Here is a 23,374-nt window from a genome sequence, read left to right as displayed (position 1 = left end):
TGGCACTGGACTAATTTCTCTGTATGGCACTGGATTAATGTCTCTGTATGGCACTAGACTAATGTCTCTGTATGGCACTGGACTAATGTCTGTGTATGGCTCTGGACTAATGTCTGTGTATGGTGCTGGACTAATGTCTCTGTATGGCACTAGACTAACGTCTCTGTATGGCACTGGATTAATGTCTGTGCATGGCACTGGACTAATGTCTTTGTATGGCACTGGATTAATGTCTCTGTATGGCACTGGACTAATGTCTCTGTATGGCACTGGACTAATGTTTCCATATGGCACTGTTCCTCTCCCTTTTTCTGTGGGACCTTTTGCTCCAAGCAACCAGTATCATCATCTTTCTGTCCAAACATACCTTAAATACTGTGATAGTTTTCTCCATAACAGTACACGTGCTGGCCCATATGTCTGAGTCAGTAATGACATTACACAAAGATCTACCACCATAATTAAATGTCATCCTGCAGTGATCTTGACCTTCTAATCTAATGTTAGATCTGATGAGCAGACACCCTTTTATGGTTACAGGTTGTGGGGAGACTTGCACAATTACTTGTAGTAATTTTCCCCATAGAAATGTATGAGGTGCTTCTTATTTTTTCAAAGCATGAGTGTGAGCTGGCTTTTTGTTAGTGGTGTGTCAAGAAGTAAAACCTGGGAAATTTTCTTCATGAATTAATAGAACCAAAGTATCCAGCTTTTACTCAATGGCCCATTAGCAATTCCGTATTATTGAAAGGAATCCTGAATCCATGCTGTTTGAAAATGAAGATTCTGCTCTTTGCAAGCTAGTTGATGCTGCCTTTTCAACAAGATTCTTTGCAAAATGTACTAGAGTTGATCTATAATTAAAATGATCAATGCCTTTAAGAATATGCTGTGTGTGGTCTGTACGTTCACAGAAAGTTAAGCCCACCCATTCAGTTGCCCAGGTGAGTATAATCATAGACGCAATTGGTGGACATGGTCTGTGTTTGGGAAGTTCCTATAATGTCTTGATTACTCTGGTCTGATTATTTTACAATTCCTTGGACATAACAGAATAAAAATGGGTAATGTAGTATTTATAAAAAAGTGAAAAATATTATAGTATTTAAAGTGGCCACAAGTATGATTTTGCTGCTGCAAAAAAGAAGAAATTACAAAAAAGACTAATAGCAACTGAGAGCTCCAAAGATAAGTGGCAGTTTAAAATATTATAAGAGACAATGACAAAGGAATGCAAAAGTCAAATTACAAAGAATACTAGAAAATTATGCACACATAAAAATAAAGATTAAGCAAACAATGAATGAGAAACATGTCCGCACAGATACCTATTATGCTTATGTTTGATATAGACTGACACAACATACATACACAATGAAAGCTGGAGGTAGCCAGATTCCAGAGCTTTGCCACTGCACTAAGTACCTTGACAGGTAATAGGTCAATATCACTATTCTTACACATGGAAAGACAGCAAGTGTGTGATATACACAAAACAAATCCAGGACAATATTTGTCCCAGATGTGATCAGTGTGATAGAAAAACTAAGTAGACACTCATTATCAAAGAAATAGTGTAGTATAAAATATACAAATTCAAGAGTGCAAGGCATGAAAAAAAGTCCACACAGATATAGCATGCTAAATTCCGAACACTAGTTGGAAATTGTGAACTTGCATATATAAATAAACAAATTTAAAAAAGATAATTTAATACAGCAGCAGTGGCAGGGTATTTTAATTTATTACTTTATGTATTCATTTTACCATTTGCTAAATAAGTCACTAGAGCAAAAGTATATACAAAGTATATACAAATGTATATGGATTATTCACTGTACTATTGCTGCAATGTAGCAAGCAGTTACTACAGTTCTAATCATACAAGGAGCACTACAGTGCTCAGGTTTAACTGCAAATGTAATACCGGCTTTTAAACCACGTATCATATTAAATAGAGATTGGGATCAGATGATTGATCCCCTCCAACACTCTGTGCCTGGGGCAGTTGTCTGTCTCACCCCACCCTAGCTATGCTACTGGTTTATTGTTATATACCAAGTTCCAGTCGTGTAGTTCTTCTCAGCATTAGACTTTCCTTTTATATCTAAGCACCTCAGCAGATCAGTGTTCTTTTGACTTTAATGTAGCCATGTCATAACTTCTAGCACAGGTTGCATTGGGATATGCCATGCAAGCTAAGATAGAAGAGAGAATTTCCCAAAAACTATGAACAGCAGGAATGCCAAACTGTACAGTATTTGTACAAGCCAGTTAGAGGGCAGTGTTAAGGTTAAACCTAGAGTTAGTATCAAGGTTTGGGTTGTGTGTTATAGTTAGAGTTACGGTTAGGTTTAGGGTTAATACCAGAACTGAGGTTAGGTTTTGGTGTAGGGATAAAGCTGGGGTAGGTTTAGAGGTTATGCCAGGTGCTAAATCCAGTAAGGATGGGGTGTTGTGGGCCTTGCCTCCCAGAAGTACTGTAAATAATTATGTGCATCTCTTAGTTTCAGCCTTTGATGAATTTATGTTTTAACAAAATCATAGGATCATAGAAGGTTACTAGGCTAACATCTCCAGGGCCCTTACAAGCCTAACCAAGTTCAACCAATGGTTCCAAGGGTGTCTGGTTCAAGCAGACACTAAAGTCAGCACCTATTGCCCCTGTCCAAGAGGGACACAGGTGGGAGCCCCCAGGGTAAATTTCCAGTTACCCATCCAATCATCCAAACTGCACTCAAATAGAGCCAATTAGGGGCTTTGTTTAACATAAACTGGAAGCTTGTTCCAAAGGTGGGACAAACTATGTGAGACAAATCTGTCTCTCCAGCAGCAAGTTTTGTTGATGTCACATACCAAGTTAAGATCCTTTGAGTGAGTGACCCGTGTGCCATTTGACTTGCAAATGTGCATATTTCCATTAAAAACCAGAATGTGCCATGTTATCCGGTCACAAATGACCCATTTCACGTAAAAACAACACAATTTTATTTAATGACAAAATACAATTTAACACTTAACACTTAACACTAAAAAAATAACATAAAAAATTATAAAACTCAATAGTGGTAAGCTATTTCATTCCTATCTCACAAAATACAAGAACTTCATCAAACAAGTCCCGGCCTCATTTCCTTCATGATTTTATAAAATAGAAAGATGTAACGATGTCACCTCCCCCATAAGAACCAATCAATTCCAAATTCTGTATATCAACCCTCCACAGTACTATAACATACTCCATACATATTCATGGGCTCGTGCACAGTCCATAAAAAACGGATATGTCTATATATTCAAATGAAAACTATTTGGACACCTTATCAACTGTTAATCCCCCTTACAATCACCTTATCAATGCTGTTAATTTAAAAATGCTCATAATAGATACATTTTCATTCAAGCCTGATAAATTAATTGTACATGGTTAGATGTCTGTGTTGAATGCTGCGTGCCTTGTAGAAAACCAAAGTGTGATGACTGCACGTAAACCTTTCAGATTATTAACCTTTTAAACTGTGCCCAACAACTATTAAAGTAACTGTCTATATAACAGACGAGACGCACAGTACTGTGTAGCTTGCAGGATTTAACGTCTTCAGGTTTCTTTTTAATACACTATAAATGTTGTTCTCCATGAAACAGCTCTAACTGATCTCCCTAGAAATCAGATTACATCTCACATATATACATTCTTATGAAAGCAGTCTTGGAAACTTTCAGAGTCATTGCTTTGGTATTTAGAGAGTCTTTTCTGGTCTGTGTGAAAACTGTCTTTGGATACCCCCACACTTTATGTCATGCAGTCTGTTAATAAGCTCCTTTGTGTTCTTGTTTCAAGGTAAATTATGTAACAGTTCTTTCCTCGCACCTGGATTCTTATCTGTAGTCCTTGAAGCATGTTCCAGACACTGAACATGTAGCTTGTCTCAAGCTGTACCAGACTTCATGTTACATTGCATGAATGAATGCCACTTTATTTATTTGATTTTTTTCCTTGCTTTCAGCTAAGAACAGTTTAACCCTTTAATATATATATGCCAGCAAACAGAAATGTTTGCATCTAACTGACTACATTATTCCTACATATATTATAACAAAAGACATGTATATGCATCTAACTAGCAAACAGATGTGCACATGCATTTATACATTTTTAAACATATCTGACAAAGCCTGGCCAGTACCTCACATTCAAGTGGATCTGCCAGGCCAACTCCAGCTTCTGTAATAGTAACGGCCAAGCTCCCCTCTTTCGTTCTCCTCCAAGGCTTCCAGTATGACAAATTTAAGTTTGTGCCCTTTAAATTCATGACAATGTTTAGCAAGTGCATTAGTCTGTCTTTTATGTCTAATGTCCCTGAAGTGTTCACCTATTCTATTCTTTAGCCTCCGCTCTGTTTTTCTGATGTAATAACATTCACATTGGCTACATAGAGCACAATAGACCACTCTGTGTATCACAGGAGATCTTTCCATAAATCATAAATTTCGACCAATTTATTTTTACGTCACTTGCTTCCAAGACATGTATACAATAGGAGCATGTCCCACCTTTAAACATCTATCCTATCTTTCTCTGCTTCTTCTGATTTTCAGATATATTCTTAAAATTCCAACTCTTTTTGTACGCTATAATGGGTCTTTCCCCTACAAATCCCCTCAGATCTTCATCACAACTTATAATATTCCAGTTTTTGCATAAAATATCCTTCACTAAGTTACTCTCCATATTAAATGTGATAAAGGAACTAGTAAAGTTTTTTTCTGTTCCTTTCTGGGTATTTATATCAAAAACCCTTTCATTAAGAATGGGCTCCGCAGGGGACTTGTGTACTTGTGAAGAATCTTTATTTCCAAAACCCTCTGATCGTCCTTCAAAGATCAGTAAGAAATACCCACCCTCTCTTTCTGCTCAAACTTCCATTATTTCCCTGACTAAATGTTGGGGTTAACCATGTTTGCAAAACATCCCCTCCACAAACAAATCCATCAGAGTGACCAGGCATGCTAACCTCACAAATTGGCCTTCTACTACAGCCCGCTTTGGTTTAAATGGATGGCCACTATCAAAATGTAAAAAACTGTTGGAGTAAGTCTCCTTTCGATAGATCTCCGAAACAAACCTTCTATTCGAGGCAAATTTTTTTAAAAGAACATCTAAAAAGGGGATCTCTTTATCGTTGATGTTATGTGTAAATTGTAAGAAGGAGGTTGTCACATTAATATACTCCAAAAATCCCATAATCTCATCTATGAGGCCTTTCCATAGGATAAATATATCAACCAAATAGCAGATGTACATATAACAATAAAGAAAAAAAGGAGAATCCAATAGCTATCTCCTTTCCGACTCAAGTATGATAATATTAGCAAATAAACCCCCGCATGATGACCCCATGGCCACTCCTTCCAACTGTAAATATAGTTCCTTTTCAAACATAATGAAATTATTCCTTAATATCATATCCAGCAATTGTTCATACATATTGAGGTACATTTGGGTTACCCCCTTTCTCACCAGATAATCACAAAACCATTCCTCTCCCAAATCATGTAGGAATAACCGTATATAAATCTCTAATATCCACATTTAGAAAAATAAAATTGTTATCAAATGGTATAGTATAACATTTATTCTTTGTAGGAAATCCCATGAATCCTTTTATATATATATATATATATATATATATATATATATATATATATATATATATATATATATATATATATATATATATATATATTTATATACACACACCATTCATTCATTACAAAATCTTTCAATTTAACATGAAAAATTTTGCTAGCGGGTAGGTTATAGAACCTCTGGCCTCCACTATTGGATGTAAGGGAGACTGGTTCACATCCTTGTGCAACTTAGGAACCCCAAAAATAACTAGGGTAATAGGGTAGGTAACATTGAGATAGTTAAGCTCATCCAAGGTGATACACCCATCAATAAATAAGTCCTGTAAATAAAATGTTATTCTTCTATATGCGCCATTTAATTCATTTAACAAAGTCCTCTCATAGGTATGACTAAGGAGGATCCTAATCATTTTCTCATTATAATCAGACTTATTCATTATGATGAGCCCTCCCCCCTTATCCGGTTTCATTATCCTAATATCACTCGCCTCTCTTAATTAACTCTTATTATCTCATCCTCACTTAGTTTCCTTTTTTGTTGTTATTATTATTCTTCCCCTGTAGTCTCAACATACATATATCCAATTCACAAATCCTTTCGAAAAACTATAAAGTTGGATGTAAAGGGAGATAATAAGTGCTACAAATATTTAATGGGATTGCTACAGTTTCCATATTATGAAACATGATACTCGGATTCAGTTTCATCAACAATGTCGATTGGTTTGTCAGATATAAAGGTCAAACCCTTAGCAAACAAATCGCACATCCCTACATCTATTAACAACTGAGGACAAATTATAAACTGTAAAATCACTTGTACTGTTCATTATTACTTCTACAGGTGGTAATACATAACCACAACTGGCATTAACTTGCACAGTCAATTCAGTCATCTCCTTCCGCTGCCAAATCCCCTTGAGTTGCCTCTGCATGGATTGGACATTCCCCTCCTGTGGGGTACGCAGTATTGTTATTATAATCTTTAACATCCCTAGTAAATTTTTTATGTTTCTTCTTTTTGATAAATTGATTCAAGATGCATTAACAATCAGTATCAAAATATTTCAAACTCCATCCCACATTCCATATGTCTAGCACAGAAAGACTTGAAAGGATGGGTTCAAAGCAGTGACCACACATTAATGGGAAGCCAGAAAGAGAGACATAATGTACAGGAGAAACTCTCAAAGCTCTTCATTAAGTCAAGTTAAATCCTGCAGAAATTTCCAACTCAAAGTTCCTTTAACTTAAGTGGAACCAGGGAGGGCATTTATTTATTTATTTATTTGAATTTGTTAACTGTGGTAGAGCTCTGACCACAACTGACCAGTTTTAGAATCAGCCCAGAAAAAATAAATACTGTTACCTACTTTAATTCAACTTTCCTCAGCTTGCTTGACTCCTTTGCCCCTCTGAAAACAAAACACATAAGAAGCAATCTTGTACCTTGGCTAACCAAAAATACCTTACTAGCCATGCAATTCTGGGATAAAGCCTGGAAATGCTACTCCAAAAATAAAACTATTACCACCCTTAATGAAAAAAATGTATTATCTCAGACCACAAAGCCTACTTCTCTACACTCCAAACCAACCATAACACCATCCCCAAAAAATTCTGGCGTGGAATCTCCTCCCTTCTCAACCCTGGCAAAAAAGAAAACCACTGCCCTGATCCAGATGCCTCTGACTTGGACTTAGCCACCCAATTTAACACTTTCTTTATTGATTCCATAAGTAAAGTTACATCATCCTTCACTTCCCATTCGGCTTCCCCACCCTTATTTCCACCTATTCCTCCCTCCCCTAGCATCTCCTGTTCCCAACCTCCTCCTTTCAACTTCAACCCTATCCCTACAGCCACCATAAAAAAACTTCTACTAACATTGAAACCTGGCTCCAATGCCCCTGATGATATACCCTCATATTTCTTAAAAGTTGCCACAGAAGGCATAGCCCTTCCCATCTGCATTCTTATAAATCGATCTATTGCTGAATGTCAAGTTCCCCAGCTCTGGAAAAAGGCCTTTATTATTCCACTCCATAAAGGTGGTAATAACAATATCACAAACTTTCGACCTATCGCTATCTTATTCCCCATTTCTAAACTTCTCAAAAAATGCATCCATCTACAACTTCTACCTTACTTCATAAACAACCAGCTTCTAACCCCTACTCAACATGGTTTCACACCCAGACACAGCAGTTCCACAGCTCTCCTCTCCTTCCTAGAAACAGTTAATAAGGCCCGCGACACAGGCCACATCGTGTCTACTCTCCTCCTTGACCTCTCTAAGACATTCAACACTATCTCTCATAACCTTCTTTTCACTAAACTCTCCAAACTAAATCTATCCCACTCCTCTGTTAACTGGTTTACCAGTTACCTCTCAAACAGGCAACAAGCTGTCAGATGGAAAAAAGTCACCTCCCCTTTTCTCAGTACTCCCACAGGTGTCCCCCAGGGTTCAATTTTAGGTCCCCTTCTATTCAATATATTCATAAACGATTTCTACCTAGCCATCCCAAATGCCAACCTTGTCCATTATGCCGACGATTCAACAATAATCTGCTCTGCCTCTTCTATACCCACCCTAGTTAAATTAACCCAAGATGCCTTCTCCTCCACTGAGCAATGGATGATGGACAACCATCTAGCACTCAATGCTACTAAAACTAAACTCATGATATTTAAGGCTTCCAAAACAACCACCCTAGATAAAACCTCATTTTCAGTCACAAGTCAAAATAATACTCCTCTCGAAATCGTCTCTAATGCTAAACTACTAGGAGTTCTGATGGATGACCAGCTAAAGTCCGATAATCATCTACAAGTAAATATAAAAAAAAACCACACAAAAACATAAGAATGCTTTACCGCCACAACCGTTACATCTCTCCCTCCACTAGGCTCACCCTCGCCAATACTTTCCTTATCCCATCCCTCCTATATGGTGCCTCTATCCTTACTAACCTGAAATCCTCCCTCAAGACGAAACTATCCACTTGCTATAATAAAATAACAAAATTTGCAACCGGCCATAGATCCACTTCCCATCACTGCACTGCCCTATACCAACTGAATTGCCTTGAGCTGTCTAGTTACCACATCTATATTCAACTTGTCCAAGCACACAAACTTATTTTCACCCCCTCTCTCTGTCCCTCGCTTGCCACCACCTTTAAAATGCACCAACCAAATAGACTTTTGAGATCTAATTCCCAAAATCTAATTGACCTGCATAAACCAGCCTGTCCACCAGGCAAACATCTAATGTCCTTCTGTCTAGCATCCCACTGGAATTCCCTCCCACCTCTCATCCGCACCACCAGCAGCCTCTCTTCATTTAAAACCTTACTTCAAACACACCTAACTTCACTATGGGAATGCTCTTGCTCCCACCCCACATAATCTCGCTACACTATAGCTACTGTCTATAAGCTATAATTCACAATATCCTCCCATTGTTTTGTACCCCTAATAAACTCTAGGAATTAGCATAATTCCTAGAATGGTACAATTCAGTAACCTAGAAATTAACTGCATGAATTAGCATAACTGTTAAAAAATGTAGACTGATTTGGTTATTGCATTGTGCTAATATGTTAAACTGTTAAAAACTTTGACTGTTTGTAAATATTACTTGTATTGCATATGTGCACTCTAAAAACTTTAACTAAATATTGCATAGATCAACAGCATGACAGATGTCACACTATTAAGTTAGAGAAGTGGGGTTGATTTAGGAGATTCTATACTTCTTGATAGAGGAGAGATGTAGTTGTGACTTCTAACAGTCTGCTGACTGATCCAGGTGGGTTAAAGTGTACTTTAAATTCAAGACAACTAACCATGAGACAAAAATAAGAGACTATTGATTTGCTGTAATGATAAACCCAGGGAGAAAAATTGACACAGGGCAGGCACAGTAGGTTAGCCAAAGACCTTTTAGTGAAGACTGTCTGACATGGCTTAGTCACCTGGTGATAAGGGATGAGCACCTGACTACAACCCAGGCAGTCTATTTTTAATTACCAGCATAAGCACTGAAGAGATCAAGGGTGGTTTGATGGGCATGAACAGTTGACGCCAGCTCGCCCATCTTAGGGAACGTAGTTAGCCTGGCCTACTGCATTAGTATTGCCAACCCACGGGTAAGCAATTGCTTATGAAAGACACCAGAGCAGGTTCATGTTGTTAAATGGCACATGCTCTACTGAGTTTGGGATGATATGGGTGGGAACGCACATGTACATCTTCCCAAACCAGGAAGCCATTACGAGATTGCTGTCTGCCTACAGGAGAAGCTAGGAGGCATAGGGTAGAGATGTCTACAGAACCAACAAACTGAACCACGCCCTAATTCCTGACTCTCACCTCCAAGGAAATAAATTGGCTAATCAGGTGCCAGAATGGGAATGAATTGGTTAGAGAGCTCTTGCCTAATTCAGAGATGTGTGGCTCAGTAGTCTCACTGCTGTTGTAATATATGAGCTGCTAGGACATAGGCACAGGCGCTATTGTGCATATCCCATGGAGGACATAAGAAAAGACTGAGTGATCATATGGTGATTTAATTGTATGTTGAAGCAAAGCACCCAGACCTCTCAGGCTATACTACTCAGCAACAGCTCCTCGTGGTCCTGCAGAGTGGTCCTAGCAGCAGAGAACTGAGAAAAGTGGCTACTTTCCTGATTTAAGTATTTTTTGCTGTTTTTTATCTGAAATACCTTCTCTTGCTTACCTTGAACAAGCGTAAACTGTTTCTTTAACTGTTTGCTGCATTATATATTATTTGCACTTAAAGTTTCATTTAGTCGAAAATTGGTTGAAAAGTTGTTTGTTTGTTTGTTAATTTAACTGTTGAGGCTGCCCACTAAAGTGTGCTAGCCTGTGTAACTGATTCATTACTGTTTCCTGCTTTTCTGTGTGCTTTCTATCTCAAAACAAAAAAAACAAAAAAAATATCCTTGTTTTCCTGCCTCTCCTCGACTAGTTTAGACCAGTATACAGGCTTTGCTGTATTCTGGGCTGTGGTGTAGTTCCTGTGGTTTCCATTGCCTTACTTGGATAGAAGGAAGTTTCTTTGCTCACCAGTGGGAGTGGGGAGCCTTGAGCAGCCTATCTGTCCCTGAAGGAGTGACCTTAGCACAAGAGCTTGTAGTAATTGGTTGTTTTGGACCATTTCTAGCTCTTTTGAAGTTCCCTGTTTAAAATCCGCCTCTGAGCGTTTTTTTCTGGCTATACTACTCAGCAGCAGCTCCTCGTGGTCCTGCAGAGTGGTCCTAGCAGCAGAGAACTGAGAAAAGCGACTACTTTCCTGCTTTCTATCTCAAAACAAAAAAATATCCTTGATTTCCTGCCTCTCCTCGACTAGTTTAGACCAGTATACAGGCTTTGCTGTATTCTGGGCTGTGGTGTAGTTCCTGTGATGTCCATTGCCTTACTTGGATAGAAGGAAGTTTCTTTGCTCACCAGTGGGAGTGGGGAGCCTTGTGCAGCCTATCTGTCCCTGAAGGAGTGACCTCAGCACAAGAGTTTGTAGTAATTGGTTGTTTTGGACCATTTCTAGCTCTTTTGAAGTTCCCTGTTTAAAATCCGCCTCTGAGCATTTTTGCGCGGTTGTGCGCATAGCGCAGCACCAGTTAAACAAGGTAAAACTTTTCTGGCTCCGCCAAGTCTGCTCTTCAAATTTTCCCTTAAGAAAGCTCTACTCTTATAATAATCTAGCCTAATCGCTTTACTGTAAGCTTAGCACTTGTTCTTAAAATTTCTCTTCTAAGTAAGCACTCGCAAACTAAAGTAAGCACTACATCCACCTACCTTCCCGGTGAGTACCCACTTCCCTTAAAGGCAGACTACCTGTGAGTACCCACTTCCCTTAAAGGCACAGCACTCCCTTAAAATTTTTTAGCATGTCGAGTGGTAGATTGCTGGCATCCTCTCTGTTTCAGCTGGTTAATCTGGGAATCTTGAGACAATGCTACAATTGTCTCATGTACACAGACAACCCTCTCCTCCTCCCAACAAACATAAATACATGTGAGAGATGCTACTATATAGCCAAACTGGAGGCTGAACTCTCTCAACTCAGGACTGGCAAGACCAGACGGGAGGAGAAGGAAACCACACACACACCAAACCCAGTCCCACATAGACCTACCACATCTGCAAACCAAACACATAAAAACACAAAGACATACTCGGAGGCTCTAACAAGAAATTTACCAAAACAGCAGAGGCTTCCAAGGCAGACACCCAAAAATCCACCACCTCAAAACATAACACATGCATCACATACTTCAACAAATCAGTGTGTCAAACAATCACAGCCCTTAAGGCCAAACACCATGCCTGATACACTAGTAATAGGTGACTCTATAGTCAGACACACTGATGTTCCGCTTACCAGGCTGAACAAGGAGAGGGTAACGGTGAGCTGCTTATCGGGAGCTAGGATCCACCACATAACACACGCACTCAGGTCACTCCAAAGCAAGTACAAATATTACTCCGTCATTGTCCATGCCGGCATGAATGACCTGAGATGTACCTCCCTAGACTGCATGAAAAGAGACATAGAGGAGCTCTCTGATTATGTAGCCCAGGCTGGTATGACCCTGACCCTGAGCAGCATCTTGCCCTCACCAAGAATGATGCCACAATACAAAGACAAAATGACCAGCTTTAATAATTGGCTCAAATACTGGTGTCATTCTAGGGGGATCCAATGTCTGTCTGCTTGGGATGACATGCTGGACAAGCCACTCTGCTTCGCAAGGGACGGCTTGCATCTGTCACCACTGGGCTTCTGGATATTGGCTAAGGCTCTTGCCTCCCCCATAGTGCCTTTTTAAGGCAAGGCTCAAAAGACAAACCCACCTCCTTAGAAAACAAAAATGGAAAAAAATTAAGGGTAATGCTGCTCAACGCCAGAAGTCTAAATCTCAAGATGCAGGCTCTCGAAGCACTCCTCAGTATGGAGAACATCGATGTCTGTGCAGTAACTGAAACCTGGTTCAAGGCTCCTGAGAGCACCCCAGCGCTACCAGGCTATACCTTGTATCATGCGTTTCGGCCCCAAAACTTGAGCCAAACCAAAAAGGGAGGGGCAGTGTCCATATTCATCAAGGACACCCACACCTCCAGGTTAGTGGCAACACATGAAGCATCAGAGACCATCCAGGTGAAACTAAACATAGGCAAAACTGCTATACAACTGGTAGCATGTTACAGACCACCCTCCCAATCTCAGGAACCCCACTCAGCCTTCCTGAAGACATTGGAGGATATGAATGTCTCACCAAACACCATCATATTGGGAGACTTCAACTACCCTAACATAGACTGGGTGCATTATTCTAGCCCAAACACCCTAGCCCAAAGGTTCCTGGAATTCATAAATTCAAACGCAATGGAACAGCTAGTCACCTCTCCCACAAGGGGAGATAATATACTAGACCTGATCATCACAAACATGGGGACAAAGTGCTCCACACCGGAAGTATACCCTTCACTAGTGAGGTCTGACCACAAACTAATCACCCTGGATATACATATCCCACCTCCACCCCCAACACAAAGACTACAGTGAAAAACTTCTCAAAAGCCGACTTTACACTTCTTAAAACTGAGATGGTATCCTTTAAGCCCACTGGGGCAGTGGAAACCACACCCCACAATGCAGAATCCTTCACAAATGCTTTCTATGGACATCTCCAAGAATGCATGGATCATGCAATCCCAAATAAAACCAAGACCCTCTCCACCAAGGGCAGGCGTCCTGTCTGGTGGACCCCAGCCATAAACAAATTGTATAACAAAAGAAGGAAGCTATTGCACGTCAGAGCAAAATCCCATAAAGAGAAGGCATCTCTGATCAGCACTAGTAGAAAGCTACGTTCTCTCATAAAAACATCCAAGGCCAACTTTGAGAGAAAAATCGCTATGGACACTATAAAGATAACTACAAGGCCTTCTTCAGCTATGTTAGAAACCTGGGCGGAAACCCTCAGATATGTTCAGAGTTAGTTCACAATGACAAAAAATACACAGAACCCACAGATATTGCCAACATTCTGGCAGACAGGTTCAGTGCAAATTTCTCCCCTCCCTCACCCCCAAAAGAAGAAATACTCATCCCAGCTGACTGTAACCGCCCTGTCATCTCAGATGTCCAGGTGAGAACCACCCTCAGCAAAGCTAAAAACACAGCATCAATGGGACCCGACGGTATCCCGGGTTGCGTGCTACGAGAACTCCAAGAGGAGCTAAACCCGCACATAAAAATGCTGTTTATCCTTAGCCTTACTACAGGATATGTACCTGAAAACTGGTGTACAGCAACAGTAGTCCCACTCCACAAAGGAGGCACCTCTACTGACCCTGGTAACTACCGCCCCAGAAGCTTAACCAGCCTGGTCTACAAAGCTATGGAAAGAATCATTATGGAACTAATAAACAGAGACATTGGGGAATGAAAATCACTTGGCACCACAGGACCCAGAAGCACGTAAACAAAGGCTTTCAAAATAAGCAGATGAAGAAATCAAACAGCTGCTAGGTCTCCAAAAAGATCCTTTAATGTAACCAGGCAAAGTAAAAATCCACAATATCATCCAAGCGCTTTCACTCGACCACATGCGAGCTTTCTCAAGGCAAACAACATTGCTGGAAGTTCATTCACATTGAATACTTCCAGAATCATCACATGCCTTCCTGTGAACCTTTCCCAACAGGAAAATCACCATATAAGGAAATTCTAAAATACATTCTTATTATCATTAAAAATAATTCATTTTCTAAAAATAATTCATTTTCTAAAAATGTCTTGGCGACTGAATAGCATAATGAACTTAAAATTGAATACAAACTATTAAAATATGTCATAAAACAATTCTGTAAAATATTTTTATAGTTTTATAATACAAATAAGTGCAGTAACCCCTTTTAACCATCGGGGGTGAAATCAAAACTCCAATTTAAAACCTAGAGTTACTAACTGGCATTGTAAAACATTTGTTATCTGAGTTGCCAATGTATAACATTCCATATATCATATAATAAAATCTTATGAATTCAAAAGTGAATAAAACAATAGATGTCATGTTCTGCTAAACTGTGTTATAGACAAGCTTGTCTCAATTTCAAAACACTAGTGATGTTGAGGGTGTCATTCAGACCTGGGTATCTAGTAGCGTCTAACCGGAGCTGCCAAAATAGCTCACGGTATTCTAATTTTGACTCCCAACTACCCCCTCTTATATCCGGTTGTACCTGTTCCAACACCATAAACTTTATGTCCATGTCCTTACACATCAAGGAGTGTTTATAAAAGGCATTACTTTCCTTTCTTACATTGATGTCATTGAAGTGTTCGTAAACCCTTCTCCTAAACACCCTTTCGGTTTTCCCAATGTAAAAAGCATGGCACGTAACACAGGAACCAAGATAGACCACGCCCTTGGATCCACAGTTAAAATGTTTGTTGGAACGGAACTTAAATCTTCTAGAGGGAAGCCAGCGGCTTCACCCACACTCCGGCAGTACTGAGAGCCGATTGTGAAGATGCTGAAACAGCCCCAGTTTCTAGGGCTGAGTTTAAACAGGTTTTAACACTATTGACACAATTGACTTCTATGGTTCAGCAGCAGACACAGCTAACAGTTTCCCAGATACCTGGGAACCAACAACAATTCAACAATCCCCCCAGAACACTTGCTGAAGTGGTTGGGTCTGGAAATGCTACAAGGAACGCTGAGAGAGGGGGCAATCACAGTAATTCGAATTCGAATTGTTTTGACCATGTTAAATCAAACAACCAGACTGCTCCTGTGTCAAATGAGCAGAGGAAGTCCTTTGACTTCAAATCTTGGACAAAACAACAGTTTAATTTCAGAAAAGGTACTGTGCTTCATGATAATTATAAAAATCTTGATAATGTCTTTTTTGATTTTAAAGACAAACTGTATTCTTATAAGAACAAACAGATGGAAGTTGATTATTTAAATGAGTGTATTAATGTACAGAGAATTCCTAAGGGCTTGAGGTTTTTTAAGTTCCCTAACAATGTACAATATGGTTCTGATTTATATGACCAACTTTGTGAAATTTTCAACAAAGCAGGTTTAGACATGTTAAAATGCATGGTGATGGACTATGAGAAAAAAATGACTGTTTTGTTAAAAGATTTAGATGAGCTCAACGCAAATATGTTAAAAGATGTAACTTTTAGCTCAGTTAAGAGGGACTATGACAAATTGTTTAGTGATGTAGACCAGCATTGTTTTAGGGTACTTAATCGAAAAATTAGGAAATTAGAGAGGGACCTAATTGAATATAAGGAAGGTAGAGCCTATCCCCTCCCAATTATAAAAGGAAGAAGCAACAACAACACTACTGAAAATGTCTTTTATGAAAGGGGAGAAAGTAATAGGCAAGGGGAACCTATAAGTGAAGGAAATGATAATCTCAGAAGAAGTGAGAGAATAGCACAGAAGAATAGGAATGTAACTACCCAGGATTTTCATTACCCCCAGAAGAGAGGGAGGGGGAGAAGGGAACAATACAACAGTTGGAATCACACGACGAACTAATTTCAAGAACTACAGTGAATGAGGACAATAGCACAACATTATTTCAAGGGAAACAAATTAAACATAGGAAAGACAATTTTACTATTTTTAATTACACCGATCTATCAATAACAGACAATTTTTTTAGTTTACTTTCCAAGGGTTTTCATTATGTTCCCCTTAGGCCTTCCCCCATGGTTACAACCTTGATTGATTTAAAGCTTTTTATGAGGAAGCTCAAGTTTAAAGATGAACGAAACTTTGAAAAGACTCTTATAAGAAAAAGTACCTTCAACCAGCCTGTCCACCCCACCATTAAAATTTTTGAGGAGTTGGTTGAGACTGACATTAGGAAACTTAAGGAGAAAGATTATTTTAAAACAACTGATAATATTACTGAGGATGAGTTGACTTTAATTAAAAAGCTCAAAATGGAGGGGTGTAGGGTTATGAAACCGGACAAGGGGGGAGGTGCTGTCTTGATGTACACCTGGGACTATGAGGCTGCCTTGCACACTGTGTTACAGGATACTGAACAATATGAACTTGTCTCAAGAAATGAGATCAATATAGCTCAAGCTAAAATAAATTATTCACTATATGACCATTTAATGCAAAATGCCATTAATGAAAAGTTATATAACTATTTATTAGTAAAAAAACCCAAGGTTGCCCAGATTTTTGGAATTCCAAAGACACATAAGAATTTGAACCCCCTGAAATTTAGACCTATAGTTTCAGGGGGTGGAAGTGTCACAGAACCCTTAGCCAAATTTATCGACTTCTTAAAACAACATGTAGAGAAAATTAAACACATATGTAAGGATTCATGGGACTACCTCATAGCAGTGGATCAGAGTTTATTTTTACCTGAAATGTTTATGGTCACTGTGGATGTGGTCGACTTATTTCCTAGTATTCCACACAACACAGGCCTGGAGTGGTTAGGAACTTACTTATCTAATGAAGTCCAACTGGGGGCCAAGTTTACTAATTTAATTCTGGAATTTATGGAATTAGTTCTAGAAAATAACTTCATATACTTTAAGGGGGAATTTTATCGTCAGACAAAAGGGTTTGGCAATGGGTGCCTCTTGTGCCTCTATGTACGCAAATTTGGTATTATACCAATGGGAAAAGAAATATATTTTTACCAGTACATGGTATCAGGACATCTTATACTATAGAAGATTTCTGGATGATATCTCCTTTATGTGGATGGGAAACGAACGAAGTTTAATGGAATTCATAGATTACATCAACAGGACGACCACATTTTTTAGTTTTACTTATAACATCAGTAAACACCAACTCGATTATTTAGACATTTCACTAGTGAAGGATTATTCAAATAGTTGTTTTCAGTCTAAGATTTACAGGAAAAGCACTTTTTCAAATGCATTCCTGAATTACCACAGTGGACATCCCTTCTATCAAAAGAAGGCGATAGTGAAGGTTCAACTAATTAGGGCTTCACGAATGTCCAGCATGGACGAACTTTTCAATGAGGAAGTTTCCATTTTAAAGGGATTCTTTATGGACAAACAATATCTGGAAGCCCTGGTAGAAGCACTAGTTGTAGAAATTTCTGAGAAGAGGGCAAATAAATATCCTCCTTTATTGGGGTGGGGTTAATGAGATGTCCCCAAACCCTTCAAAACACATTTTACAAGGAAAAAATAGTTTTATACACACTTTCTCCAACAACTCAGATCAAATCGAGAAGATTATCAAGAAATATTGGCCCATTCTCAGACTTCAGGAAGATCTTAAGAATTCTATGCCCAGTTACCCTCTTTGTTAGGAAAAGGGCAGGAATTTGAAAGAACTTTTAGATATTAGGTTAGAGGATCCACAGAATCACAATAGAAATAAATTAGGCACTTATCCCTGTGGGATGTGCAAGCAATGTCATGCTATGCTAAATTCGGGGTCCTACTACCTTCCCTCTAGAAGATTTAAGTTCCATTCCAACAAACATTTTAACTGTGGATCCAAGGGTGTGGTCTATCTTGGTTCCTGTGTTACGTGCCATGCTTTTTACATTGGGAAAACCGAAAGGGTGTTTAGGAGAAGGGTTTACGAACACTTCAATGACATCAATGTAAGAAAGGAAAGTAATGCCTTTTATAAACACTCCTTGACGTGTAAGGACATGGACATAAAGTTTATGGTGTTGGAACAGGTACGACCGGATATAAGAGGGGGTAGTTGGGAGTCAAAATTAGAATACCGTGAGCTATTTTGGCAGCTCCGGTTAGACGCTACTAGATACCCAGGTCTGAATGACACCCTCAACATCACTAGTGTTTTGAAATTGAGACAAGCTCGTCTATAACACAGTTTAGCAGAACATGACATCTATTGTTTTATTCACTTTTGAATTCATAAGATTTTATTATATGATATATGGAATGTTATACATTGGCAACTCAGATAACAAATGTTTTACAATGCCAGTTAGTAACTCTAGGTTTTAAACTGGAGTTTTGATTTCACCCCCGATGGTTAAAAGGGGTTACTGCACGTATTTGTATTATAAAACTATAAAAATATTTTACAAAATTGTTTTATGACATATTTTAATAGTTTGTATTCAATTTTAAGTTCATTATGCTATTCAGTCGCCAAGACATTTTTAGAAAATGAATTATTTTTAGAAAATTAATTATTTTTAATGATAATAAGAATGTATTTTAGAATTTCCTTATATGGTGATTTTCCTGTTGGGAAAGGTTCACAGGAAGTCATGTGATGATTCTGGAAGTATTTAATGTGAATGAACTTCCAGCAATGTTGTTTGCCTTGAGAAAGCTCGCATGTGGTCGAGTGAAAGCGCTTGGATGATATTGTGGATTTTTACTTTGCCTGGTTACATTAAAGGATCTTTTTGGAGACCTAGCAGCTGTCTGATTTCTTCATCTGCTTATTTTGAAAGCCTTTGTTTACGTGCTTCCGGGTCCTGTGGTGCCAAGTGATTTTCATTCTTGGTTTGATTTTGCTTTTAGTTTTGGTGTTTTTTGAGAGACATTGGGGACTTACAAACACTTGATCCCACCCAGTTCGGCTTTGTAAAAGGCAGATCCTGCCTTTTAAACCTGGTTGACTTTTTTGAAACAGTCACTAGAGCCATTGACGAGGGCAAAGCAGTCCATATAACCTACCTGGACTTGGCTAAAGCTTTCGACACAATACCCCACTCTGGCATCATAGACAAGCTTAACAGCTTAAATGTAAATCCATATGTCACAAGATGGGTGGCAAACTGGCTAAAGGATAGAACCCATAAAGTCAAAATCGCTGGAGCCATGTCAGATTCAAAGCCAGTGACAAGTGGTGTCCCACAGGGCTCTGTCCTGGGACCCCTCTTGTTCGGCATTTATTTCTCAGATGTGAAAGCAAACATGGGTGGGTTGTGGCTGACAAAGTTCGCAGATGACTGCAAATTAGGCGCCATAGTCGATACACCATCTGACACATACATCCTACAGAAAGGCCTTACTGAAACGGACAACTGGTGCCGGAGTCATGGCCTTAAACTAAATGCCAAAAAATACATAGTCATCCCTTTGGGAAAAACAAAGTGCCCACAAATTATCACATAGGCGGTAACCCACTGAGTACAGAAAAAGTAATCAGAGACCTGGGGACCCAAGTCGATAGTGACCTCTCATTTGACACCCACGTTGCCAAATTGGTTAGAAAGACTTTCTACCTTGCCCACCTTATCATGAAGGGATTCACATCCAGATCAAAGGAGGTCATTGTGCCCCTGTACTCCTCCCTTATCAGGCCCATGATTGAGTACAATGCCCCATTTGGTATGTACCTCACCCGGCACTTGCAACAGCTAGAGAGACCCCAAAAGTACCTCACCAAAAGGATCAAGGGTCTCCAACATATGTCATATGCTGCCAGACTAAAGAAACTCCAACTCTATTCAGTAGCATACCGCCTACTCAGAGGTGATCTGTGCCTGACATACAAGGCCATGTCCAATCAGGAATTGATGGACATGCTCCACCTCAAAAAAATCCAAATCCATCAGAACCACGAGAGCTAAAGATTTGAACCTCAGCACAAATATGAATAGGACATGCTGGAGTGACAGATTCATAACTCAGAGGCTTCCCATACTCTGGAACAGAATCCCAGTTTATGTTAGGCAGAGACCCTCACTGACTCTCTTCAAGAGAAATCTTGACGAGTGGATGGGAGATCATAGGTTTACCCCAGGGGTCATCTCTGTGTCACTACTAGACAGAGGTACAGTAAACTAATTCTATTATGTAAGGGGGTCTTCACTGTGTCACTACTAGACAGAGGCACAGTATTCTAAATCTATTCTGTACACTTTTGTACCATTACATGGGGTGGCGAAAGCCACATTACTATGGCTAGGCTTGTAAATGCCCCAGGGCAGATAGCCTAGTACCAAACTATGAAACTATGTGGCTGGTTGCAACTTCTACAACCCTACATGTCTAACTGCAAGGTCAACAAAGTTCCTAGAATGGTATAATAACTTAGCTAAAGGTTTCAGAGAAACTTGATTCAGCCAGTCAGCCTCAGTCTGTAGCCATCAGGGAAATAACTTCTTTAATATTACCCTGTGCCCTGTCCCCTGCAATAAGTGGTGATTTTCTTCAGATCTCACAGCTAGTTTAGACTCTGTTAACATGACTGTTAATTGGCTTTGCCTGGTAGGATCTTTCACATTATTCAAGTGCTTATACCCACAGTTGTATGATCAGTTTGTAAAACACTGAGACCAGCTCTAGAATACATGCACAATTATCTTTGTCCAGATTTCACACTCGCCTTTTACATTCTTCTGATGTGGGTGACATGTTGCCGGAAGGAAATGCTTAAAAACATTCTGGGTAGCAAATTCAGGGAGGCTTTTTCACAGCAGGTATTCAATAAATACCTGAAAACATATTTGCTAATTTAATTTGGTACTTCTGTGCACTTTCGCCATAGTACCCTATGACGGCAGCACAGTGGAGGAGCAGCTAAGGCTATTGCCTCATAATTAAAGGCTCTCTGATTTGATTCTTGACTGGAGTGCTTTCTCTACACAGTCTGCATGTCCTCCCTGTTGTGTTTGCGTATGTTTTCTCCAGATTCTGCAGTTTCCTGCCACATTCCAAACGCATGCAGTAGGTGGATTGGATACTCTAAATTGACCATAGATGTGAGTGAATGGTATGAAAGAACAACCATGGCAGGGCTAGCCACCCAGAGGTGTGAACCTTGTCTCCAAATGATTGCCACTATGAAGTGACACCCTAACCCCATGTGCAAAAATAAGAAAAGGGTTTGTAGATGGATGGATGAATGGAACCTTTAACCACAATTAGTAATTTCAGAGTTACAGCTCTGTCATTAGACTGATGCATATTAATAGAAGTTGAACGTAGCATTGTATTACCAAAAGACAGATAAAATAACTGATGTACATTTTTTCTAAAATATTTTATTGACACTAAGTTTAAATGCTGTTTTTATTTCAAAGGGCAAGGTTTTATGAAGGCACGGCACTTGTAGCAGATACTGGTGTCACCATCGACACCACTATGCGAGGAGGAAGGCTTGGTGTATTCTGCTTCTCCCAGGAGAATATCATTTGGTCCAACCTGAAGTATCGATGCAATGGTAAGTGAATTATACTTTCATAAAGTTCTTCATGGTTTTCCCCATGGAATCCTGGTGCCTGATGTTGAAATAAACGTGTGCTACTTTGCACAGCTATGAAACAAACTAGTTTTACTATTCATTCTCCAGTCAGAGAATGTATTATAACTGTAACAGTTAAAACCAATTATAATTACACCAACTGAGAGAACATCTGACTCACAAAGCAGTACTGTGATTTTTGATCTGCTAAATGTTTTACTTTTTAAACTATTGAAATCTTAATTTCTGTTCATTTCCATAGTTGTTTGGATGTTTGTTAGCTCAATACTTATAATTTCTAAGTATTTGGCAACCTAGAAAACCCTGCCACATGCTACTGTATTTTCAATGCCCTGGTAAGTAGTGGATTTAAATGCAGCAAACATAAGTGGCATATTGAAAGCAACTTCTTACCTGTGCCCTTTGACACACAAAGACACAATGCACTTGCATACTTTGGCACATATCGGGCATGAGGGAACTTCCATATAAAAAATCTAATATGTATATATAAGGTCTTTTACATGCAGTTTTACTTCCCTTTTGTTTTCTCTCTGATGTGTAATGAGAAAGATTGTATATACGTTTGGATGCTTACTTTTAGGTTGTCACTCGATTTGTCAAACTTGAATATATTTTATCAGAGTTAAATGTATTTTTGCTATTGGATAAGAAGTATATGATGCTTTTTGATACTGTGAAGCTATACTGAACTGGCTGATAATACATTTTTGACTATAGGTGGAACCCTTTTTTATAATTAAATAGATACAGACTTCAGTGATTGACAATCTTTGTGTCTCGGATTTACATCAGCCTGGATTGCCTTCTCATGTGTTACTAGTGCTACATTCAGTTTATTGTACTTTCATGAAGTGATACCTCTTTTTATTGAAAGGGCATGTGCCTTAGTGCAAGCATTGCATGTTATGCAAAACACTGCCTAATTTCCTGTTGAAAGTGATGGCTTGTATTTGTATCATTTCTCATTTCACATGGTATTTCCTAACATACTAATTGTACATTCTTGTAGAAAACAGAAAATAAGAGAAAAATGTGGCTTAATAAGAAACATACATTAACTGCATCTTCCGTGAATATTACTTCTAAAGCATTTGGACCAACCTACTCAAAAAAAAAAAACTAATGCGCACCTTAGCTGAAAGGTGCAGACGGATGGAGCCCTGACTATGAGCCTGACGACCCAAGTCTGACTAGTGACTCAGGAGCTGGAGTAGGGGTGGGAAGAAGTGACATTTGTCGGTTCACCCATTCTGGGAGGGAGGGGGAGGTTTCTGTCTGTGATTTATCCCAGCCCCTGTGGTGGGTGCAGTCCTCTAATTACATAGCACATTGTCATTGAATTCCACGTAGGTGTTATAGAGTTAACTGATGCTACATGTGGTGATCCCCAGGCAAAACAAGATATCCCTGGCATACAGAACAGTGTTATGTGACACTGCCAG

At 39.2% G+C, this 23,374-nt stretch overlaps 1 protein-coding gene across 4 annotated transcripts in view; it reads left to right on the top strand.

The window, feature by feature from the left end:
- The window catches only part of THBS4 (thrombospondin 4), a 972,706-nt gene that overhangs the window by 891,340 nt on the left and 57,992 nt on the right, over positions 1–23,374 (top strand). For all 4 annotated transcript variants that reach the window (XM_044063723.1, XM_044063722.1, XM_044063724.1 and 1 more), the window contains one exon: positions 21,748–21,887. In XM_044063723.1, coding sequence (XP_043919658.1) covers positions 21,748–21,887 — 140 coding nt within the window. The remainder of the gene's footprint in view (positions 1–21,747; positions 21,888–23,374) is intronic.

Source organism: Protopterus annectens, chromosome 2.part2 (genome assembly GCF_019279795.1).
Source record: "Protopterus annectens isolate FY-2018-M chromosome 2.part2, PAN1.0, whole genome shotgun sequence".
Taxonomy (NCBI): domain Eukaryota; kingdom Metazoa; phylum Chordata; order Ceratodontiformes; family Protopteridae; genus Protopterus; species Protopterus annectens.
This window is presented reverse-complemented; position numbering and strand designations above follow the sequence as displayed.